We start from the raw sequence: 17,567 nt of genomic DNA, 5'->3' as shown, positions 1-17,567 counted from the left end.
TGCAGATGTGAAACCCAAGCCCCTGGGGCTAAAAGGCCGTTGGCCAACCACAGAGCAGCATTGCAACTGGTTGGCAGCGCACGAGCCAATCACAGGCGGCAGAGACTTGACGGCCCTATGCTCACTTAGACCAGCCGACCACGAACAGGGAAATCAATGCAGACAATTATCTGATGTTGGCCCGGCGGGTTCCTGGGGGAAGGGGCCCATGGATCTAGTTTGTTCTATTCTGAACTTGGGCTTCTTTGTGCGTCTTTATTGTGCGTTGTGCTGAGTCTTGTCTCGCTTCCTGTGGCCGATGGATGTTCTCCTTTTTATTCTGTCACTGAGAATCAACGTCACTCACTGTGCGATCTTGGGCTTCTTCACATCGTCTGTTTGGTGCTCTTCTTTTTTTTTTCTTTCTTTCCTTGAGCGACATGAGCTTTGGTCTCCGTCTTCAAGTCTGCATCTCATCTCCCTTTCTTCAGCTTCATTGCAAGCGTCCGCAGACGCCACAAGTGCTCGGTCGCATCTGGACGGGACGTCTTGACTTTCCACCCCCTTCATTTGTACAAATTTAGCACTCTATATTTTATCCTGGTGATATTTGCATCGTTCTTTGATATTCCCCAACCCAACCTTGTCGCTCGCTGTCTGTAGCATCGTTTGCTCTACAGTCATATTGTTTGCTCTCTTGCATCTGTCAGTCTGTCTGGGATCTCAACGCCCGTCTTTTTGCTGTCGTCTCCCCGATCAAGCAGCGTAAAACCTGCTCTCCTGCGCACTCGTTCTCGGCTTCTTCAAGAAGTTCCTCTGAAACATCTATATACAACTCAGCCCGTGTCTTAACCACCGCCACACCTCCATCGTAATATCAGCTTTTTCCTCCCTACACCGACTACTTCTCCGTCGCCTTCTACCCACCATCTCTTCGACTTGTTCTCTAGGCGCTCGCCTGCACGCTGCGACAATATGGCCGGCCCAGTGCCTCGATGGGCGCCATTTGGTTTCAACGGCAGCACATCTTCGCGCCAGCAAGACGCTCCCATCGAAGAAATAGAAGCTGCAGCACCGCCTTCAGTTCCCCAGCCCGAGCTTTTAGCACCACCTCCCACCCATACACCGCACATCCCGCGCATCGTAGAGCCGTCGCCAACTTTGCCTCCAAGCAGACCACTCACATACCAAGAGCTGCCACCACCACCAATGTCCGAGGTTGGACGTGCGCCGCCACCTCGCACGCCCGCTACCCAAGATCAAGATGAGCGAGAGCGCCGCCGGGGGCGACACCACAGAAAGGCAAAGCACGAGAAGCGGAATGCGGAAGGGTCTCCCAAGAAGGTTCTTTTTTGCATACCACTTCCTGTGATCCAGGCGGAAGAGGCACGCAAACACATCTTGCGGTGTGTGGCCTCTGGCATCCTCACTGTGACAGTGATATCTATTTGTGAGATTTGAGTGCTTCGTCGTTGACCCTCCTAGTCCTAATCATATTAACCATTTCTGTCACAGACCTCGCACTCATTCTCGCGGGAAAGTTTCGCCAAAACGAATTTTCAATGCTCCTGGTTCTCCTCATTTTGTCGTCAACCGTCATCTTCTGCCACAGCCTGGTCCGCGCATATGTGTTGACTACGCGCCCTGTGCAACACCCGACCTCGGACCCGTTGTACAATGTCCAGGGCTACGCCATTCCGCGCGAGCCGATTCCTGTGATTTTGGCGCGCGACGAAGAGGCTGCAGGCATAGAAAGCGAAACCACAAAGCTAAGCCCGCCGGCCTACGGGCTATGGCGATCCAGTGTGGTAAGTCGAGGCGCGAAACAATAGGTCCTAGAATGTCAAAACAGCAGGCTAACTTGTCAATCACAGAGAGTCGACCCCGACGGCCTTCACTGGCAGCAGAATCCTAATGCTTCTTCTCAAGAGCCAGAGGTAGCCCGATCTGGACCCCGCCCGCCCTCATATGCGTCCGAAGACGGCGTGTCATCTGTGGTTGACGTAGTCCCCGGGCCGACAGCTTCATCCGATAATGATAGACTGCCACCGCATCCGTCAGAGGTTGGGCGTGTCGACCCTTCGGTGTTGTAGATCAGAACCGGGCGCGGGGAGTTGTATCTTTTTTTCTTTGCGTACATACGTGAGCCTTTTGACTTTGATGCTTGATGGTTTTCATATCTTTCCACTACATACAAAAAAGCACATAACGAACTACCTACATATATTATACAGCCCACATTTTCATCTACAATTACATTATAGTTACGTCATTCAGCAAATCGCGATCTTCTCATCCAACTTGCGGAGCTATCATGGGGATTTATTGTGAAAAACGGGCGTTTTATGTACTTTATTCCAAGTCTCTAATCTCTAGCAACGCATAACTCCCTAGAAAGCTTATGAGAAAGCTTTCCAGACAACTATGCTTCTTTTCTGATAGCTCTCTAATCTAGGGTAGCACAAAGGTACTATTGGGGACACGATGAGGCAAAAGATGGGGTTCTTGGTTTTTTTGGCGGGTCTACCAAAGCTTCCCAATGAGTTGACGGGGAAAGTATTACAAAAACAATGTGGAAGTCAACTGCCGTTTGTGAACCGTAGCATTCGCGACATTGCCTCGATGTTTGCTGTGTTCCACCCTTCGGCAAAAGGTCGCTGTTTTATACTGGCTAGACTCGGAGCAAGCTCCAAAGGCCCCGTCGAGTTTGGCTTGGGACATACAGTACTGCTATAGTTGCGGTGACTCCGTGGTGTTTTCTTGCATCTGAAACTGCAAGTTTCTAGTTTACGTCATGCGGCAGCAGCTCTCTGAAGCTGTGACATCTGCATCTCTGTTTCACGCCCTGCCAAAGGCTGCCCGCCTTTGCATACCTTTGCACAGTTACATAACTAGTTAGTTAGTGATAGTTAACTAGTCACAAGTATAACTAACTAGATGACTAAGAACTAGTTAGTTAGCTGTAAACTCTGTAACTTGCCACTGTCTCAGCTTCCTCTAGAACAGCAACTCAAGCAACCACACGCACACGCAATAACCATCTGACAAGCCTTGGAGCGTTTGGGGTAGCATCACCATAGACAAGCAAGTGCTGACTAGGGTTTGCAGGCCCCACAGCTCTTGCTTCTTTCGTTGTCCTCTCTGCGGCAGGCCCCACCAAAGCTAGGGCCTCTTGCGTGGTAACTGCTTGGTAGCAAAGCCCCACCTGCTCCGAAGAGTGTCAACTTTTAACTGCATACAACACAGCCTGGATCGGCGGTTCAAACCTAGCCGTTACAGTGGGGGCCGTCAGTGTTTGCACGCTGAATTTCACGTCACGGGGGCGTTCTCAGTGCTTGTGACGCCTGCAAATCTCGCCCTTTAGTTAGCTAGTTAGTACTTCTCCTTCCAGGCTCCGTTTTCCCGGTCATCCTTTGACCACTTTTTTGGAGCTCTCGTTATTATACTTGCAGCTTAATAATTTCCACTTGTCACCACGAGTTTGCGTTCTCTGTTTTCTTTTTTCTCGCTCCTACTGACAAGTCCGTCCACAAACCACATCTTCTTCTTTTTTCTTTGTGCCACACAAACGCCCCGTCAATCTTCATCCCAAGTCTAGAGGTTTTGCTTTAGCTGCGCGACCAACTGACAGCACAAAGGCAGCCCCTTGCAGCTATCTTGCCATCGCACATCAAAACCCTGGAGGTGAGTTTTTTTTTATCGTTGGTGTTGCCGCTTTTTCCGTGACGCCGGCGTTGATCCTGGTGTCGCAGCCGTCGGTCGATCTGTGGTGTTTGTTTTTGGTGGGAGCTCCTAAACCGACGTTTGGCAACGCTATTCCTCTCTCTGGTCTTCCGTCCATGTCCCGGACTGTTTGTCGTCTTTGGCCGTCATATTCTACCGCTTGTTGTACAACGCTGCATTTCTGCGACTCGCCACGCCTATTGCTGTCGCCGCTCATGATTTATCAATTTTTCTACGCCCATCTCCTCGAAAACACCTCCATTCAACTCTCGACACCCCTCCGGCTCTCACGATGCGTTAACATTTGCCTTGTTTCATTGGAATTTTCGGCTGGGCTTCGTTTTGCCTGCTGTGAAAATCGGGTGTCATGTCGGCTGATATCGGACATGGTTGTGATTCCTCGGAGTCATCTGAACAGGGGCTCGGAGCCAAGATGATGCACCGCCATGTATGATCCAAAAAGCAACCCAAAATGGAGTCTGATGCCATGTGCCGAGCATGATGCTCGTTCGTCAGGCAAACGCCATACAGCAGAACTACCAAGACAATGACTGATTACCAAAACCACATATCGGCTGTTGTTTCACGCATGCGCCTCTATAAAATAAATCCAATGTTCAAATTACTAACATGCGTGCTGCAGTTGACACTCAAGCTTCTCACATACCCACAATGTCGTCTCTCTCTCGCCGTGCGTGCTACAAGTGCGGCAATGTCGGCCACTATGCTGAGGTTTGCCAGTCTGCCGAGCGCCTTTGCTACAACTGTAAGAATCCACCGTGACCGTTTATGTTTTTGTTGTCATGCCACGGTATGAGCTGACCTTGTGAATAGGCAAGCAGCCCGGTCACGAGTCCAACAGCTGCCCACTGCCTCGCACTACTGATGCCAAGCAGTGCTACCACTGCCAGGGCCTTGGTCATATCCAGGCTGACTGCCCTACTCTGCGCCTGAGTGGTGGTGTCGGCGGCCATCGCTGCTACAACTGCGGCCAGCCCGGCCACATTGCCCGCACCTGCAATGCCCCCCCTAATGGCATGGGCCGTGGAGGTCCCCCGATGCCTCGTGGCCCCTTTGGGTACATGCCCCGCGGTGGCTTCAATGGCGGTCTTCCTCGCCCCTCTACTTGCTACAACTGCGGTGGACCCAACCACTTTGCCCGCGACTGCCACGCTCAGGCCATGAAGTGCTATGCTTGCGGAAAGCTGGGTCACATTTCCCGCGATTGCACTGCTCCTAATGGCGGACCCCTGAGCACTGCTGGTAAGACATGCTACCAGTGTGGTCTAGCCGGCCACATTTCGCGTGATTGCCCCCAGAAGATCCGCCCTCACCAGCTAGATGAGGGAGATATTCCACCTCCATCTGTTATTAGCGTTAGTGTCCCATCTCCTGTTGCTTAAGCGCAGCGGATGTTGCGCTACACTTGGGTGATGTGGTATTGAATCAGACACTGGGCTGGAGCCTTGTCTCTTTGACTGGTCTCCAAGTCGGCCTATAGGTTTTGTGTCTCTCATCATGACATTGATTGCCCAACTTTTCTTCTATTTTTATCCCATTCTTGTCTTTCCTGGACAAATGGGCTTTTTATTTCCGTAAACTGTTTTCTTGTCATATTTTTTTTCTTTCCCTTTACACTTTTCTTTCATATCTTTCCCTGTTCATCTTGGATCATAATTTTTTCTCCGGTATCTTCTTCATATTGTCCCCTTGTGTCTTTGCTCACACGAGCTTGACACTGTTTTTTCGGCGTCAGCGACTCATGTTTCTATTCCCCCTTTGTTTCTTTGAACTTTATTGACCTTCTTCTTTTTGATTTATGAATGGACTGGATACCTGGGCTCGACTTGGCCCGTCCTGCGACTGCTACTATTACTACGACTCTCACGAAAACAGCACGCACAAACGACTTTTACTGAAGCCCGATTGGGAAACAAGGAGAAGGACTGAGGGGTGAGGTGTAGAGAGGAGAAGGAGAGCGAGGGGCTGGTGACATGGTGATTACACCTGGGTGAAAGAGGATAGCTAGCAGAGGAAATAGAGCAGAGAGAGAGAGCGGAAGCTAGAGAGATTAGAAGCAGAGTGTGAGAGGCTAACGGGGAGAAGAGCCAAGATGATTTTGAGATGAGTGGCAAATGCCTTCTTTACTCGCGTTCTTTACCATCTTTGTTCCATGCCACGCGAAGCACGAGAGGCCCGATACAAGAGATGCTTGGCAGTCAGGAACTACGTACAAAACTATTGTGGTTTTTGCTATGCTCATCTTGGCGTCTCACTCCCATGGACCAACTTCACAAAAAGACACAAAAAGACAAGCCGCATTTGATGAGTCAATTGCGGGGTTACTGTTATCAAAAAAAAACATGAAGCAGCAGAAGAAGGTATAGGCGTTGAAGAAGTAATGATGCAGCAGACTGAGACCGAGATTGAAGGCGAGAGAGCGGGATAGGTAAGTCAGGTGTGAAGATGTCACAGCATATGAAGAAGAATCGTGAGGTACAATGCCATGTTGGACTTATTGCCATCCGACTGGCACTCACGAAGTTGACTGAAAGATTTCAAATATGGCCTGAAGACTTAGTCTTCATCTGATAACCATTATTTACCATGACTTCTTGGGTTTTTTATTTTTTTTATTCTTTTACGTTCACTTCTTGGGTTAGGGATCTATTATTCCTCCACCTTCGATGAAGCGAAAAACAAAAAAAAAAAGTCCGACCCCTGATTTGATTTGATTTTATTCTTTTACGTCTACCTACTGTTATTTCGCAGCAATACGACGGTTTTTTTTTTGTTGTTGTTGTTGTTGTTTATTTTTACGCCGTGTGCCAGGGTTCACTGGTCGAATGGGCGTCACAGGCGGCTAGTCCACCTGTTAGAAGAGTATAACTATGAAAAAAGCAGGTCTGCACCTGAACGAAGAGAACAAACAGCTGGAACACCTGAGGCTCGCAGCCTCCAGAGCGACCCTAACGTCACCCCAAAGGTCCCAGTAAAACAAATAACGAAATACAAAGAACTATACAAAGGAAAAAAAGTAGAAAATTGCTCGGTCTTTCTGCCGGCCTATGCTTGGTTGATGAGGCGTTGCCGCCCGGGGCCCCTCTGTGCCAGTTTGTCGACTCTCTCGGCCAACGTCTTTGCCCCTCGTGCCGTCTTCAATAGACGCTCTACCCATGACCTGCTGTATCTTTTCTGTAGGCCTTTGCATGTCTAAACGTGTGGGCCGTCTTTCTCGGCCCCGCATCTCTCGCACCCTAACGGCGTGTCGTGCTCGAAGCGGACGTGGTACTTGTCTAAGTCTCTGTGCCCCGACCTAGCCGCGAGGACTCTGTCGACGCTGACTCGGTTGTGCTTTCCGGCCGTAGCCCTCCGTGCCACCGGTGCTTCCAGATTTCGCCCGGTGCTTTTCCACCATCGATCTGTCGCTGCTTGGAACTCCCGCTTGCGCCATCGTTTCAGTGCAGCCAAAGTCCACAATGGGTTGGGCTGGGCTGTTTCCTCTGTAGTGGCCTCTTTCGCCAGCTGGTCCGCTCGCTCGTTTCCCGGGATGCTTCTGTGGCCCGGAACCCACCTAAATTCCCAGCTTCGGCCTGGGTGTCCGTCTTTCCACTTCCGCATAAGGTCTCTTGTTTCGTCTATAGCTTCCTGCGAGGTGCCCCAAACTGGGAGCCTGGCGTTCAGCCTATCCACCACGCTGCGGTTATCTAGGCAGATGACGATTTTGATGTTCGCTGTGTTTGCAGTGGCATTGACTGCTTCGTCTGCAGCGTGTCTCGCCGCGATCGCCTCCGCATCCGCAACCTCTGCCCCGATCCCCAGATGCAGTTTGCCTGTGGCCAGTTCTTGCCCTTGCTTGATCAAAGCCCATCCTGAGCCGGCGTAACCTTTGGAGTCCTTGGACCCATCTGAGTACGCCCACAGAATTGGTGAGCTTTCGTCTGTGATCTCCTGGGTGTGTCTTTCTGCTTCCTCCAGCTTCGAGCCGTAGGCCGTCCTTGTTTCCTCAGGGGCGGGAGCACCGCCATATCTGGCCCAGCAGTTGAGCTTCGTGTACCTATTCGGTAGTGTGCCCAGTATCCAATCCGTCCATCCGTCGAAGGCGTCAGGGATATGCACTCCGTGCTTGTACTTGGCTCTCCTGATAGCCTCAGCTCTGATAGTGTCGTCAAGGATCACCGTGATCGGCGGGGCCCCGACGGCGTGGTGTACCAGGTCCACTGGCGTTGTCCTGTAGGCGGGCGCGGCTGCTCGGTATGCGGCCCTGGCTACCACGTCCATTTTCCCAGTGATGGTCTTCATGCGCTTGTCATCTGACATGTTTCCTCGAGGGGCTGGCCACCAAGTGGCTGCCGCGTAAGTCAGGTTTGAGATCACGCATGCTCTTGTCGCGTTCACCATCGCCTGGACTTCTGCTCCCTTGTAGCACCCTGCCAAAATCCGCATCGCATTAGCAGCCTTGCGAGCTTTCCTCATCATCACTTCCGTGTGCCCTTTGAACGTGAGTTTTTTGTCGAAGTGTACCCCCAGCCATCGTAGGGCGTCCCCATTCGGCGTGGGTATGACTTGGGATCCGTCTGCCATCTTTGCTGCTGGCCCTTCTGTTCCCTTCTTGTGGAAGTGTATCAGTGCCGTCTTTCCCTGGTCCAGGCTGAGTCCGTTCGCTTGGCACCAATTCTCCACACCCTGTAGATCCCGCTCCAAGGTTCTGGTAGTCTCCTGCAGGTTCCGGCCCGTCGCCAACAGACACCCGTCATCTGCATATCCTCTGAGCATCTGAATGCGGTATAGGGGACACATGAAAAGCATGAAGAGCACCGGTGAGACTGGCGATCCCTGAGGCATAGTCTCTGGGAACATCTCTGCTGGCGACACCTCATCGTCTATCCTCATCCTCGCTGTCCTGTTTTCCAAAAATGATTTGACCCATCCACAGTAAATTGCTGGCCACTTCTGTTCCACAAGCCTTTTCACCATTCTGTTTGGCGTGACCGCATCGAAAGCGCCCTTGACGTCAAACGTGAGCATCGATGCCACCTGTTTCTGTTTCCATGCGTGTCTAACCTCCGTCACCAAGGATAGGGTCAGGTCCGCCGCCGCTCGTTGCAGCACCGCTCCAGCGTAGTAAGGGTGTATCACACCTCTTTCAAGGGCCTCCCTCGCTAGTCTTCTTGCCATCAATCTTTCCAGAGCTTTCCCAAGCGTGGGGAGCAGTGAGATTAGTCTAAACGACCTCGGGTTGTTCTTGTCGGCCTTACCTGGCTTTGGAATTGGCACCAGGCAGGCGGTCTTGAAAGGCTTGGGGTGATGTGTTCTTTCGATGCACAGCCTAAAAAGTCTAGTGATGTGTTCTCCCAGTCCTTCCCATGCCAGCTTTAGAGCCTGGTTAGGAATGTCGTCTAGTCCTGGGACTGTGTTCTTAGGTGCAAACACGGCGCTCTTGACTTCTTCAACCGTGAGATCCAGTGTGAAGGGGTGGCGGTCTTCCGGTATCGTCGGAGGTGCCACGTCCGGCAGTCTGTTTCTCACATGCGCTTCCAGCAATGCGTCGGCCTTTCCCGCAGTCGTCCTGGCCAGCGTCCCCTCAGTTGTGCGGACCGCCGGTAACTCGGTGCGCGTGGTGCTTCCTGTCCAGCCCACGGCTTTGTAGATTTCCTTTGTCTGGGCCATTCCGTTTATCTTGCCGTTGTAGAAGGTTGCCTTTGCTCGTTTAATGGTCGCCAGGTACTCTCCTCGGGCAGCTTGGGTGATCGCAGAAGTGCTCCCCAGGGCTCTTCTGGCTGCCAGTACTTCTTTGTGTCTGTCCTGGCACTCACGGGTCCACCATGGATGGTCTCTTCCTCCGTTCTTCTTAGCCTTTGTCAAAGCTGCCTGGGAGATGCTTGTCAAAATTTCCTCAGTGAGTCTGTCCAAGTCAACGTTTCCTGTTTCTTGGGTCGTCCACCACCGGTCAATTCTTGTGCTCTCGGTCTTTGCTCTGTCGAGTATCGCTTCTGGTCCATCTTGTGCAATTCGCATTCTCGCTCGGTCGTTTTTTGTCATGGGGGCTCTCGTCAGCATCAGTTCCAACAAGGTGTGATCGCTTCCCACATCCACCTCGTCATGTGACCCAAACCATCCCACCTTGCTGTAAAGCTCGCACCCTATCACTGAAAGGTCCAAAACGCCCCCTCTCGCGTGTGTTGGTATCCCGGGGTCATTCAGAACCACCATGGATCCGCTCTCCACCCAGTCTACCAGCTCTTGTGCCTGCGGTTCTCTTCCTTCGGGGGGCGCTTCGCCATCCCAGATTGGATGCCTTAGGTTGAAGTCACCCACTATTATGGCTTTTCGGCTTAGTCTTGTTTCCATCAATTTTTTTGCTGCCTCACCGCAGCGTTTGGATCCTCTCGGGGCATTGTATACATGCGTGATCCGTATCTCTCCTCCTTGCGTCTCCACCACCAGGCTTTGAATGTCCGGGTGTGGAGGTTCCCATTGCAGTCCACGTGCCTTCACATCTTCTCTGCAGAAAATGAGAACGCGTGGCCTTTCTATCCAGTCATCGGTTGGCGCGAATAGCCTGTATCCTGTTATAGACACAGTCTTCGGTCTGTTCTTGTCTCGTACGAAATGGGGCTCCTGTACACATATGACGTGCGGGAGGTATTTGACAGCAGCGCTTGCCAGTGCCGCCTGTGCATTTCGTCCTTTGCCGAGGTTCGCCTGCCATAGGAGAAATTTGTTGGTTTCTCTATTCATGAGTAGTAGGGGCGTCGGTGATTTCCATGTCGTCGGTAGTCTCCGCTTCCTTCTTCTTGTTGGCTGTCGTGTCAGTTCCCGGAGTCGCTTTTTCCTTTCTGACCTCCTTTCCTGTCGCATTTCCAGTCGTCTCCTTCTCGGCGGGCGATGGGCCTGTTTCTGTGCCCCGTATTGTCGAGTCCGCCCCCGCCCCGCTGGCTTGCTTACGCTTCCGACCCTCTCCCTCCGGGTCTTGTGCTTCTAGAGCGATGTTTCCTTGGCCAGCTCTGGCCGCCCAGGGTGCCGTTTCCGTGGGGCATTTGGCAACTGAGTGCCCGGTCTTCTTGCATCTGGTGCAAGTCACTGTCTCTTCCCGACATTCTTTGCTGTCATGTCGGCGTCCACACTTTTCGCAGCGCCACGTTTGCCTAGGTTCACTGTAGAAAGCCTTTGTCTTTTGGCCCATAAAGTTCACCTGTTTGGGGCGGCCCTTCAGCTCCCTAGCCTTGAAGGCTGCTCTAACTGTGGCCTTCAGTCCCTCTCTCAAGAGGCTGCACGCAGCCGGGGCCACGCCGAAAGCCTCCTGCACGTGGTGCTTGGCCTTTGCTTCATCCATGGGTACGAGCACCATCTGTCCCGCGGTGCTCAGCTCGTACTACGAGGTCTGCTGGTCTCTCAGCGCTACCCATACCCATGGGTCGTCGACTTCGGCTTTCACGCCGGCTCCCATGGTCTTGGCCACCGCGGCTAGTTCCTCTGCTGTCAGTTCTGCTCCCTTGTCCGGGAGGATAGCAAAGCCTGTTGCCGTCTTGTTCGCCCGTATAAACTTTCTGCCCTTCGGGGCTGCCTTGTTCACCACGCCCAGCACTGCCATGGGGTGTAGGTCGCGCAGTTGATGCTCCTGGTCCATTCTCAGGAAGACTCTGTAGTCTTGGCGGGCCTCCTGCTTTTTCTTCTCTTGTGTCGCCTTTCTCGACTTCTGCTTTTGGGTCGTCTCCTGTTGTTGCCCGACTGCCTTAGCCGCAGCTCCAGCGTAGCTCATTTGGGAGACAGTGCCTCCGGACGCGTTGGACTTTGTGTCCTTCTCCTTGGTTGGGCCGGGCACAGCCTTGTCCGCAGCCTTGCGGTTCGGCTCTGCTGGCTTGGTCGCGTTGGGACCGCTGGCGCGGAAACTCACGACCCATTCCACCAATTTGGGGACGAATTGTTCGTCCATCTCCTTGGAGAGCTTCTCCAGCTCCTCAGCGTTCTTCTCGAAGAATTCGATAGTTTTCTTGTAGCTATCGATTTTTCTCTCCATGGCTAGGGTTGCCTGCTCCGCGTCCCTAAAAGCGCGTTCAAAACACGCGCCGAGCTTTTCCTTGCCTCCCGTCATCTTCAATGACTGAAGACAGGTCAGGGAATCCGTTTATTGTATTTATTTAATGTAAAAAGTTGTATTTGTCTCTGAAAACACCAAAGGTGCCTCTTGAAAGGCGTTGTTAAAAAGGTTGAGCAATACGACGGAAAAGTCCGACCCCACTTCTGGAGACAAGTTCATAGAGGCAAATAAGGCGGCTCAACCTCGACAAATAGAAGCCTTCATAGCTCAGTTGGCAGAGCGCGACACTAGTAATGTCGAGGTCAGCGGTTCAAATCCGCTTGAAGGCACACTCACTTCATTTCGAGTTGGTCATCTCGGCGATTCGAGATGTTAGTCGTTTTCTTTTTCTTTCCCCAAGATTTGCTGCCGGCGCGGACCAAGCCGGGAGGGTATCAACATTTTCCTCGATTTTCAGAGGGCACCTCTTCTAGAAGTTGATAGGCACCAAGCGCGGGGCCACCTGGCTGGCCGCCAACAACCTTCCCTCCTACAACCCTCGGGGGGGTACCTTTGAGGTCGGCCTCCCCCCCCTCGAGCCTAGGCTGAGGGTCTCACGAGGACAGCAACACGATCCCAATGCTGCTGCCATTCTCGTCTCTTCAACATGACAACGAGCTGCGAAGCCAGAGTCCGCTTTCTCCCAACTTTGAGGGATTTCCTCGCCGTCGACTCGCCCCCTTTTCACGACACCCTCCTCGCGATCGCCGGCCCTTCATCGCCGCCACACACACCAACTCGTGGATCCATCTTTGCAACTCGGGACTGTCCATTTGAAGGTTCAGACAGTCCATCACCTTCTTTTCTGCTTCTTTTGTCTTTCCTTTGTCCTGCTGTGGCACTCGGGGACTGCATCGGGCCTCAGCCATGGTTCGGTGCGGCGGCCACTTCGAAAAGCGGAAGGATACGCTCCTAGCCTCCGGAGGCTCACCTGGTATGGGTTTTCACCCGCTCAACGACTCGGGGTCTCCCATGCCACGCTGGTTTTGATGAAATTTCGTAGAGCGGTCTCAAAAGTTTCATCATTGCGTGACTCGACACGGACCCATGATTCCAAATTTCACGCGTCTTATTTTCTAATCAGGTGCCGAAGGCGATAATTCGTCGTCTGTTGAGGTGGAATTGATTAGGGATTATTCCGGCTACCGCTTTGCTTACAAAAATCTGTACAAATGTATTTCGTCAGTCTCCTACTGGTTTTATTACTGCCAGGACTCTTCTTTGCAACGGAACAAAGGAACAGAACAAGCCCAACGAGACAGGAGGCAGATGAAGCGATTTGCTTGCCATGGCAATCTGAAGTTAAAGGTTGACATGGAAAGTCGACTTCTCCATTTTGTGTTAAAACACAAACATCACCCTTCATATGTCAACCTTGATCTATCAGATGAGGCTTTTGCGTTTATTGTAGACCGCATTGCCTCACGCACCCCGGCCGAAATTTATCGCGACTTGCTGGCTCAAAAAGTCTACGGGTTTGAGAATGTCACACAGCCTCAAGTCTACTATTGGTGGAGAAAGGCTAACCAGCAATTGTGGCAGCGAGACCCTGATCAGTTCGTCTCCGCTCGAGTGTTGCTTCAAGAACAGTCAAATGTGAAGGCATCTAAGTTCTAACACGGTAACGTTAGAGGCTTGGCTTTCTATATCAACGATACGGTCCAAAAACTCGTTAATGTCACAGTTGAAGTGGCGATTGATCCAACTTTTGGGACCAATAATGCTGCCATGGACCTATATGCTGTTTTGGCTGAAGTGGACGGTTCTGGCATCCCCTTGGCCTATCTTTTTCTGCAAACCGTATTAGACAAAAAAGATGACAAACAGCGTAAAAAGAAAAAGAATTCTGACCCAGGTGCTACTACCGCGATCTTGCGGCAATTTTTGACTCTTTTGAAAGATCGCAGCCTCCGGCCTTCTTTTTTTGACTGCGATAAAGACCTGGCAGAGCTATCTGCCATCAAGTCAGTCTTCCCAGAGTCAACAATCCAGCTCTGCTACTGGCACGCAAAACGTGCTGTCAAAGTGAAAATGAGTGATAGCACGAAAACCAAAACGCAAAGCAGGTATCGCCCAGAAGAAGCCCAAAAGCTTGTACCGCATCTTGAGATTTGCTGGGGTTCAGCGCCAAATCAACGCCCCGATGGTCCTCATCGATACGAGACTTTTGATTGCAAGAACCGCGTTGAGTTTGCGGAGAAAGACAGGCTTGAAGCTCTCTCCCGTCAGGACAAAGATGGGATCTTGGATCTTTTTTCGCGTCATTTGAACATGCACCCCTTTTGCCAGATGAGAGAGGTACCATTTACAATGCGCAAGCAATCTACCGGAAGTGCATAACAGATGTGTACGAGTGGTGCTTTTCATGAGGCTGTTTTCGCCTTTGGGCGTATCTATTTGTGAATTGGTATCGACCTGAACAGTGTGTACTTTGGGCGCGTTCGGCAAACGCAAAAGAGATTCCAGTGTTGAAAACAACGATGATCGTGGAGTCTCATTGGCGACTCATCAAGCATGACTTTCTCCATCGCTTCAACCGGCCGCGAATCGACCTTGTCGTATGGGTTCTCCTTGGTCGTGTAGCTCCACCCACCGTGAATCGAATGAACGCGATTATGTCACGGAATCATCGCTTCGGAATCGTTCACTGGCGTAAAGGTTCCAAAGCTGAATGGAATAAGCTCTCAACGTCGAACGAGGAGATCGACGTCAATATCCACATGTATCATACAAACCCTGTGGCTTGGACTTGTGGTTGTCCATGTTTTCTTCTGAGCCAGTTCTTGCTCCGCAAGCATATTGTGCGTTGTTTCAAGCCGATTACGGGGAGAGTTTCATTCTTTGACAATGTCAAACGACATCGAGTGGCTCCTTTTTGGACTAACCAACACCTCGTCTTGAAGGAGGGGCTGCAAGGTAAGAACGATAACATCGTCATTACTGTCGATGATATTGTCGAAGATCGTGAGTTTGCCGAAGCGGAGGATTTCGAGGACAGAGAGCAGGACGATGACGATAAACGCCCAAAGAGAAACCCGGTGGATGTAATGGCGAGATTCGGTCATCTCCTGCAAAGTCAATATGATGCAGGGAATACTCGGCTTGTTGACGGAGTCTCGAGACTCATTGAACCAAATATCGGGCGACTTCTTGATGACATTGAAAGTCTTTTGAATCAACGGCAGATGTCTCGTGCTACAATGCCGACATCCTGTCTCCAAGGACAGTTGACGAACGTTCGGTGGGCAAAGCCAAGTATCGCGAGATGATCGGGAAACTAATGTACCTGGCTGTGGAAACGAGATCAGACATCGCTTGCGCAATCAACAAATTGTCTCAACATCTCCTGGATCCGTGTGAACGTCACCAGCAGGGTCTCCATCATCTGATGAGATATATCCGTTCTAAGAAGCACTATGCGCTCAAATATGGGAATGGGACAGGATTGATGGGACATTCCGATGCAAACTTCGCCCCAAGTGAGGAGAAATACAGGTTTACAATGGGCTACGTATCCACTCTGAATGGTGCACCAATGAGCTGGAAAAGCCAGAAGCAAAAGTCCATGTCGACTTTCACGACGCACTCGGAATATGTTAGTATGTCCGTGGTAGCCAAGCAAGGTATATTCCTGCGTAACATCCTGTGGGAACTCTTTGACTTCCTCCCGTATCCATTCTGGGTCCGGGTATACCCTCACGAGCCCCATGCTATGGTCATATGTGGAGAGAAGATTGAATATTTCTCTTTATAAGGAGTCTGGATTTGATGTGTGGCTGTTTTCCTGTCGGTACACCCTCGAGCCGGGCCAGACGTAGATTCCGCCTCGCCTCAAAGTCGGTCTCTAAAATGTCACAGGTGTCACTTGAAGTTTACATAGACCTTAAATCCCTAATCGCTCAGGAGTTGCAATGGAAGATAGCCTCGTCTAGCTACTCCCGTCTAGGATATTTGGCTGTATTAATGCAACATACCAGCAGGTAGACGTTAAAATCATAACACGCTGTGCTAGATTTGCTTGTAACCTAAAGGGTGACCTAGACTCGAAGGGAGACAGGATCTGGTTGTTCTCGGGCACGATGGGAAAAGTTAGGGCTTGTTTAAGGCCAATTGTTATTGTCTAGAACTAACTTTGGTTGCAAACCAACTACCACCAGTCTATTGGTGATTCATAAGCGGGTGGTCGTCTGGGTTGTGGCAACCGACAACACCGTTCTCCCCAACTTCACCCTTCTTCCCCTAACTTCTCTCAACCTTCTTCCCATTGCCACCTCCCCTTTAAACTGTGGCCTTGGTAATAGTACACTCAACTGTGCAGCCGTCATCGCTGTCGTTGTTTCCATCGTCGCATTCCTCACCATCCTCAACAATGCCATTGCCGCAGACGCTCATGCAGCTCTCAGGGTACAGGTCGCAGACACGCTGGGCATCAACAACCGAAGGGTAGACGGACAACGGGGGGAACACGACTCCATCCTTGGGCTCCAGGGGGTTGCCCTCGACATGAGTAGATCCATAGGCGGCGAGGTCAATGTGCATGACAGAGTTGACATCGTACTCGCCCAGAGTCTCCAGCTTCATGCCATCAAGGTCAAAGGGAACAAAGTTGCAGCCGTAGCCAGTGCATGTGTCGGCGCCACAGTCCGCGGGCTTAGACCACAAGTACTCTTTGGTCACGAGGTTGAACTTGCTGGTAAGCTGGATGCGGTCGCAGAATAGGTTAAGATACTGGTCTCTATCGGGGCGCTGGTGCTCGTGAGCCAGTCCCAGAACTGTTTGTGGAGGTTGTTGTTAGCGCAAGGTTTGGGAGACAAATTGTTAGTTGAAGAGGGGAAGGAGGCTCTTACGATGGCCAATCTGGTGAACATAGTCACGGACAGTGTTGGTTGTGCCCAGAAGTAGATAGTTGGCTTTGGGGTTGGTGGTGCGACCAAGGCTGCTAATGGTTAGGTTTCCCTCGACACCCTGGACAATCACAGGACCTGGGCCATCGCTACCGGTCTGGTAGCCCTGCATAGTGAACTTCAACCAAGGCAGCTTAGCCTTCCAGATACGGGTAGCCTCTTTAAACATGTCACCCCGCAGCAGCTTGCTGGCCTCATCGTACCAGTAGTACTTGATCTCGCCATCATCCCACAGATTATGCGCGTTATTCTGAACAGAGATAGAGCGAGGCTTTTGGCCAGGGCGAACCATGGCGGCATCCATGTCGGCCTTGCTGCCATAAAGCTCATCACCATTGATGACAATACGACCCTCATAGTCAAAGTATGCGACCCGGCGGTAAGCAACAGACGAGGACTTGCCCATGGAAGCCCAGGAGTCAAGAGGGTATCTCATATTCGTAGTCTCTGTATGGTCAAGGTATGCTAGAAGACTGTCGAAACCATATTCGCGGGCCATGACGGCCTCTGAGGTGACAGCAGCAGCGACAAGAGCGTGGATCAACTGCATTTTGATGGTTGAAATAGCAAGATGTAAGTGAGTGTGAGGTACTTTGTATGTTGATTGTAATAGATGCAACTAGCGTAGAAGGGGAAATATGCGAAAGTGGAACAATGAGATAAGTGCAGTAGAGAATGAATGAGAGATGCAGATGTAGATGCTGAAGCGAGTGGTGAATAAAAGAGTCAGATGTGTTGTTGATGAGGAAGATGTTACCAGCTATATATGCAATTATCCCTACTTTCAAAAGACGTCAACAGCTTGGGTTCGGGGTCAGTATTTCGCCATCTTCGGATTCTCTCCCAAGATTCATGGAAGTCTTGGCAGTGAGGAAGTACGA

The 17,567-nt window shown here is 51.3% G+C and overlaps 5 protein-coding genes across 5 annotated transcripts; 2 read left to right on the top strand and 3 right to left on the bottom strand.

Moving 5' to 3' along the window:
- Positions 1–954: 954 nt before the first annotated feature.
- Positions 955–2,072, top strand: BROUX77_004442 (uncharacterized protein; the record flags this gene model as incomplete). The annotated part of the gene is made up of 3 exons (XM_073749205.1): positions 955–1,429; positions 1,495–1,787; positions 1,854–2,072. The coding sequence occupies 3 exons, from the start codon at positions 955–957 to the stop codon at positions 2,070–2,072; spliced, it is 987 nt and encodes a 328-aa protein (XP_073604899.1).
- A 2,302-nt stretch (positions 2,073–4,374) lies between these two features.
- Positions 4,375–5,105, top strand: BROUX77_004441 (uncharacterized protein; the record flags this gene model as incomplete). The annotated part of the gene is made up of 2 exons (XM_073749204.1): positions 4,375–4,468; positions 4,537–5,105. The coding sequence occupies 2 exons, from the start codon at positions 4,375–4,377 to the stop codon at positions 5,103–5,105; spliced, it is 663 nt and encodes a 220-aa protein (XP_073604898.1).
- Positions 5,106–6,915: 1,810 nt separating this feature from the next.
- BROUX77_004440 (uncharacterized protein) lies at positions 6,916–8,022 on the bottom strand (the record flags this gene model as incomplete). Its single annotated transcript, XM_073749203.1, has 1 exon — positions 6,916–8,022. One exon carries the CDS (start codon positions 8,020–8,022, stop codon positions 6,916–6,918), a length of 1,107 nt encoding a protein of 368 aa, XP_073604897.1.
- Positions 8,023–11,077: 3,055 nt separating this feature from the next.
- BROUX77_004439 (uncharacterized protein) lies at positions 11,078–11,797 on the bottom strand (the record flags this gene model as incomplete). The annotated part of the gene is made up of 1 exon (XM_073749202.1): positions 11,078–11,797. The coding sequence occupies one exon, from the start codon at positions 11,795–11,797 to the stop codon at positions 11,078–11,080; it is 720 nt and encodes a 239-aa protein (XP_073604896.1).
- Positions 11,798–16,060: 4,263 nt separating this feature from the next.
- BROUX77_004438 (uncharacterized protein) lies at positions 16,061–17,236 on the bottom strand (the record flags this gene model as incomplete). Its single annotated transcript, XM_073749201.1, has 2 exons — positions 16,061–16,554; positions 16,630–17,236. 2 exons carry the CDS (start codon positions 17,234–17,236, stop codon positions 16,061–16,063), a joined length of 1,101 nt encoding a protein of 366 aa, XP_073604895.1.
- Positions 17,237–17,567: the final 331 nt, after the last annotated feature.

This window comes from Berkeleyomyces rouxiae (genome assembly GCF_048999995.1).
Source record: "Berkeleyomyces rouxiae strain 22BRR77 chromosome Unknown BrBRR77_ptg000004l, whole genome shotgun sequence".
NCBI lineage: Eukaryota > Fungi > Ascomycota > Sordariomycetes > Microascales > Ceratocystidaceae > Berkeleyomyces > Berkeleyomyces rouxiae.
This window is presented reverse-complemented; position numbering and strand designations above follow the sequence as displayed.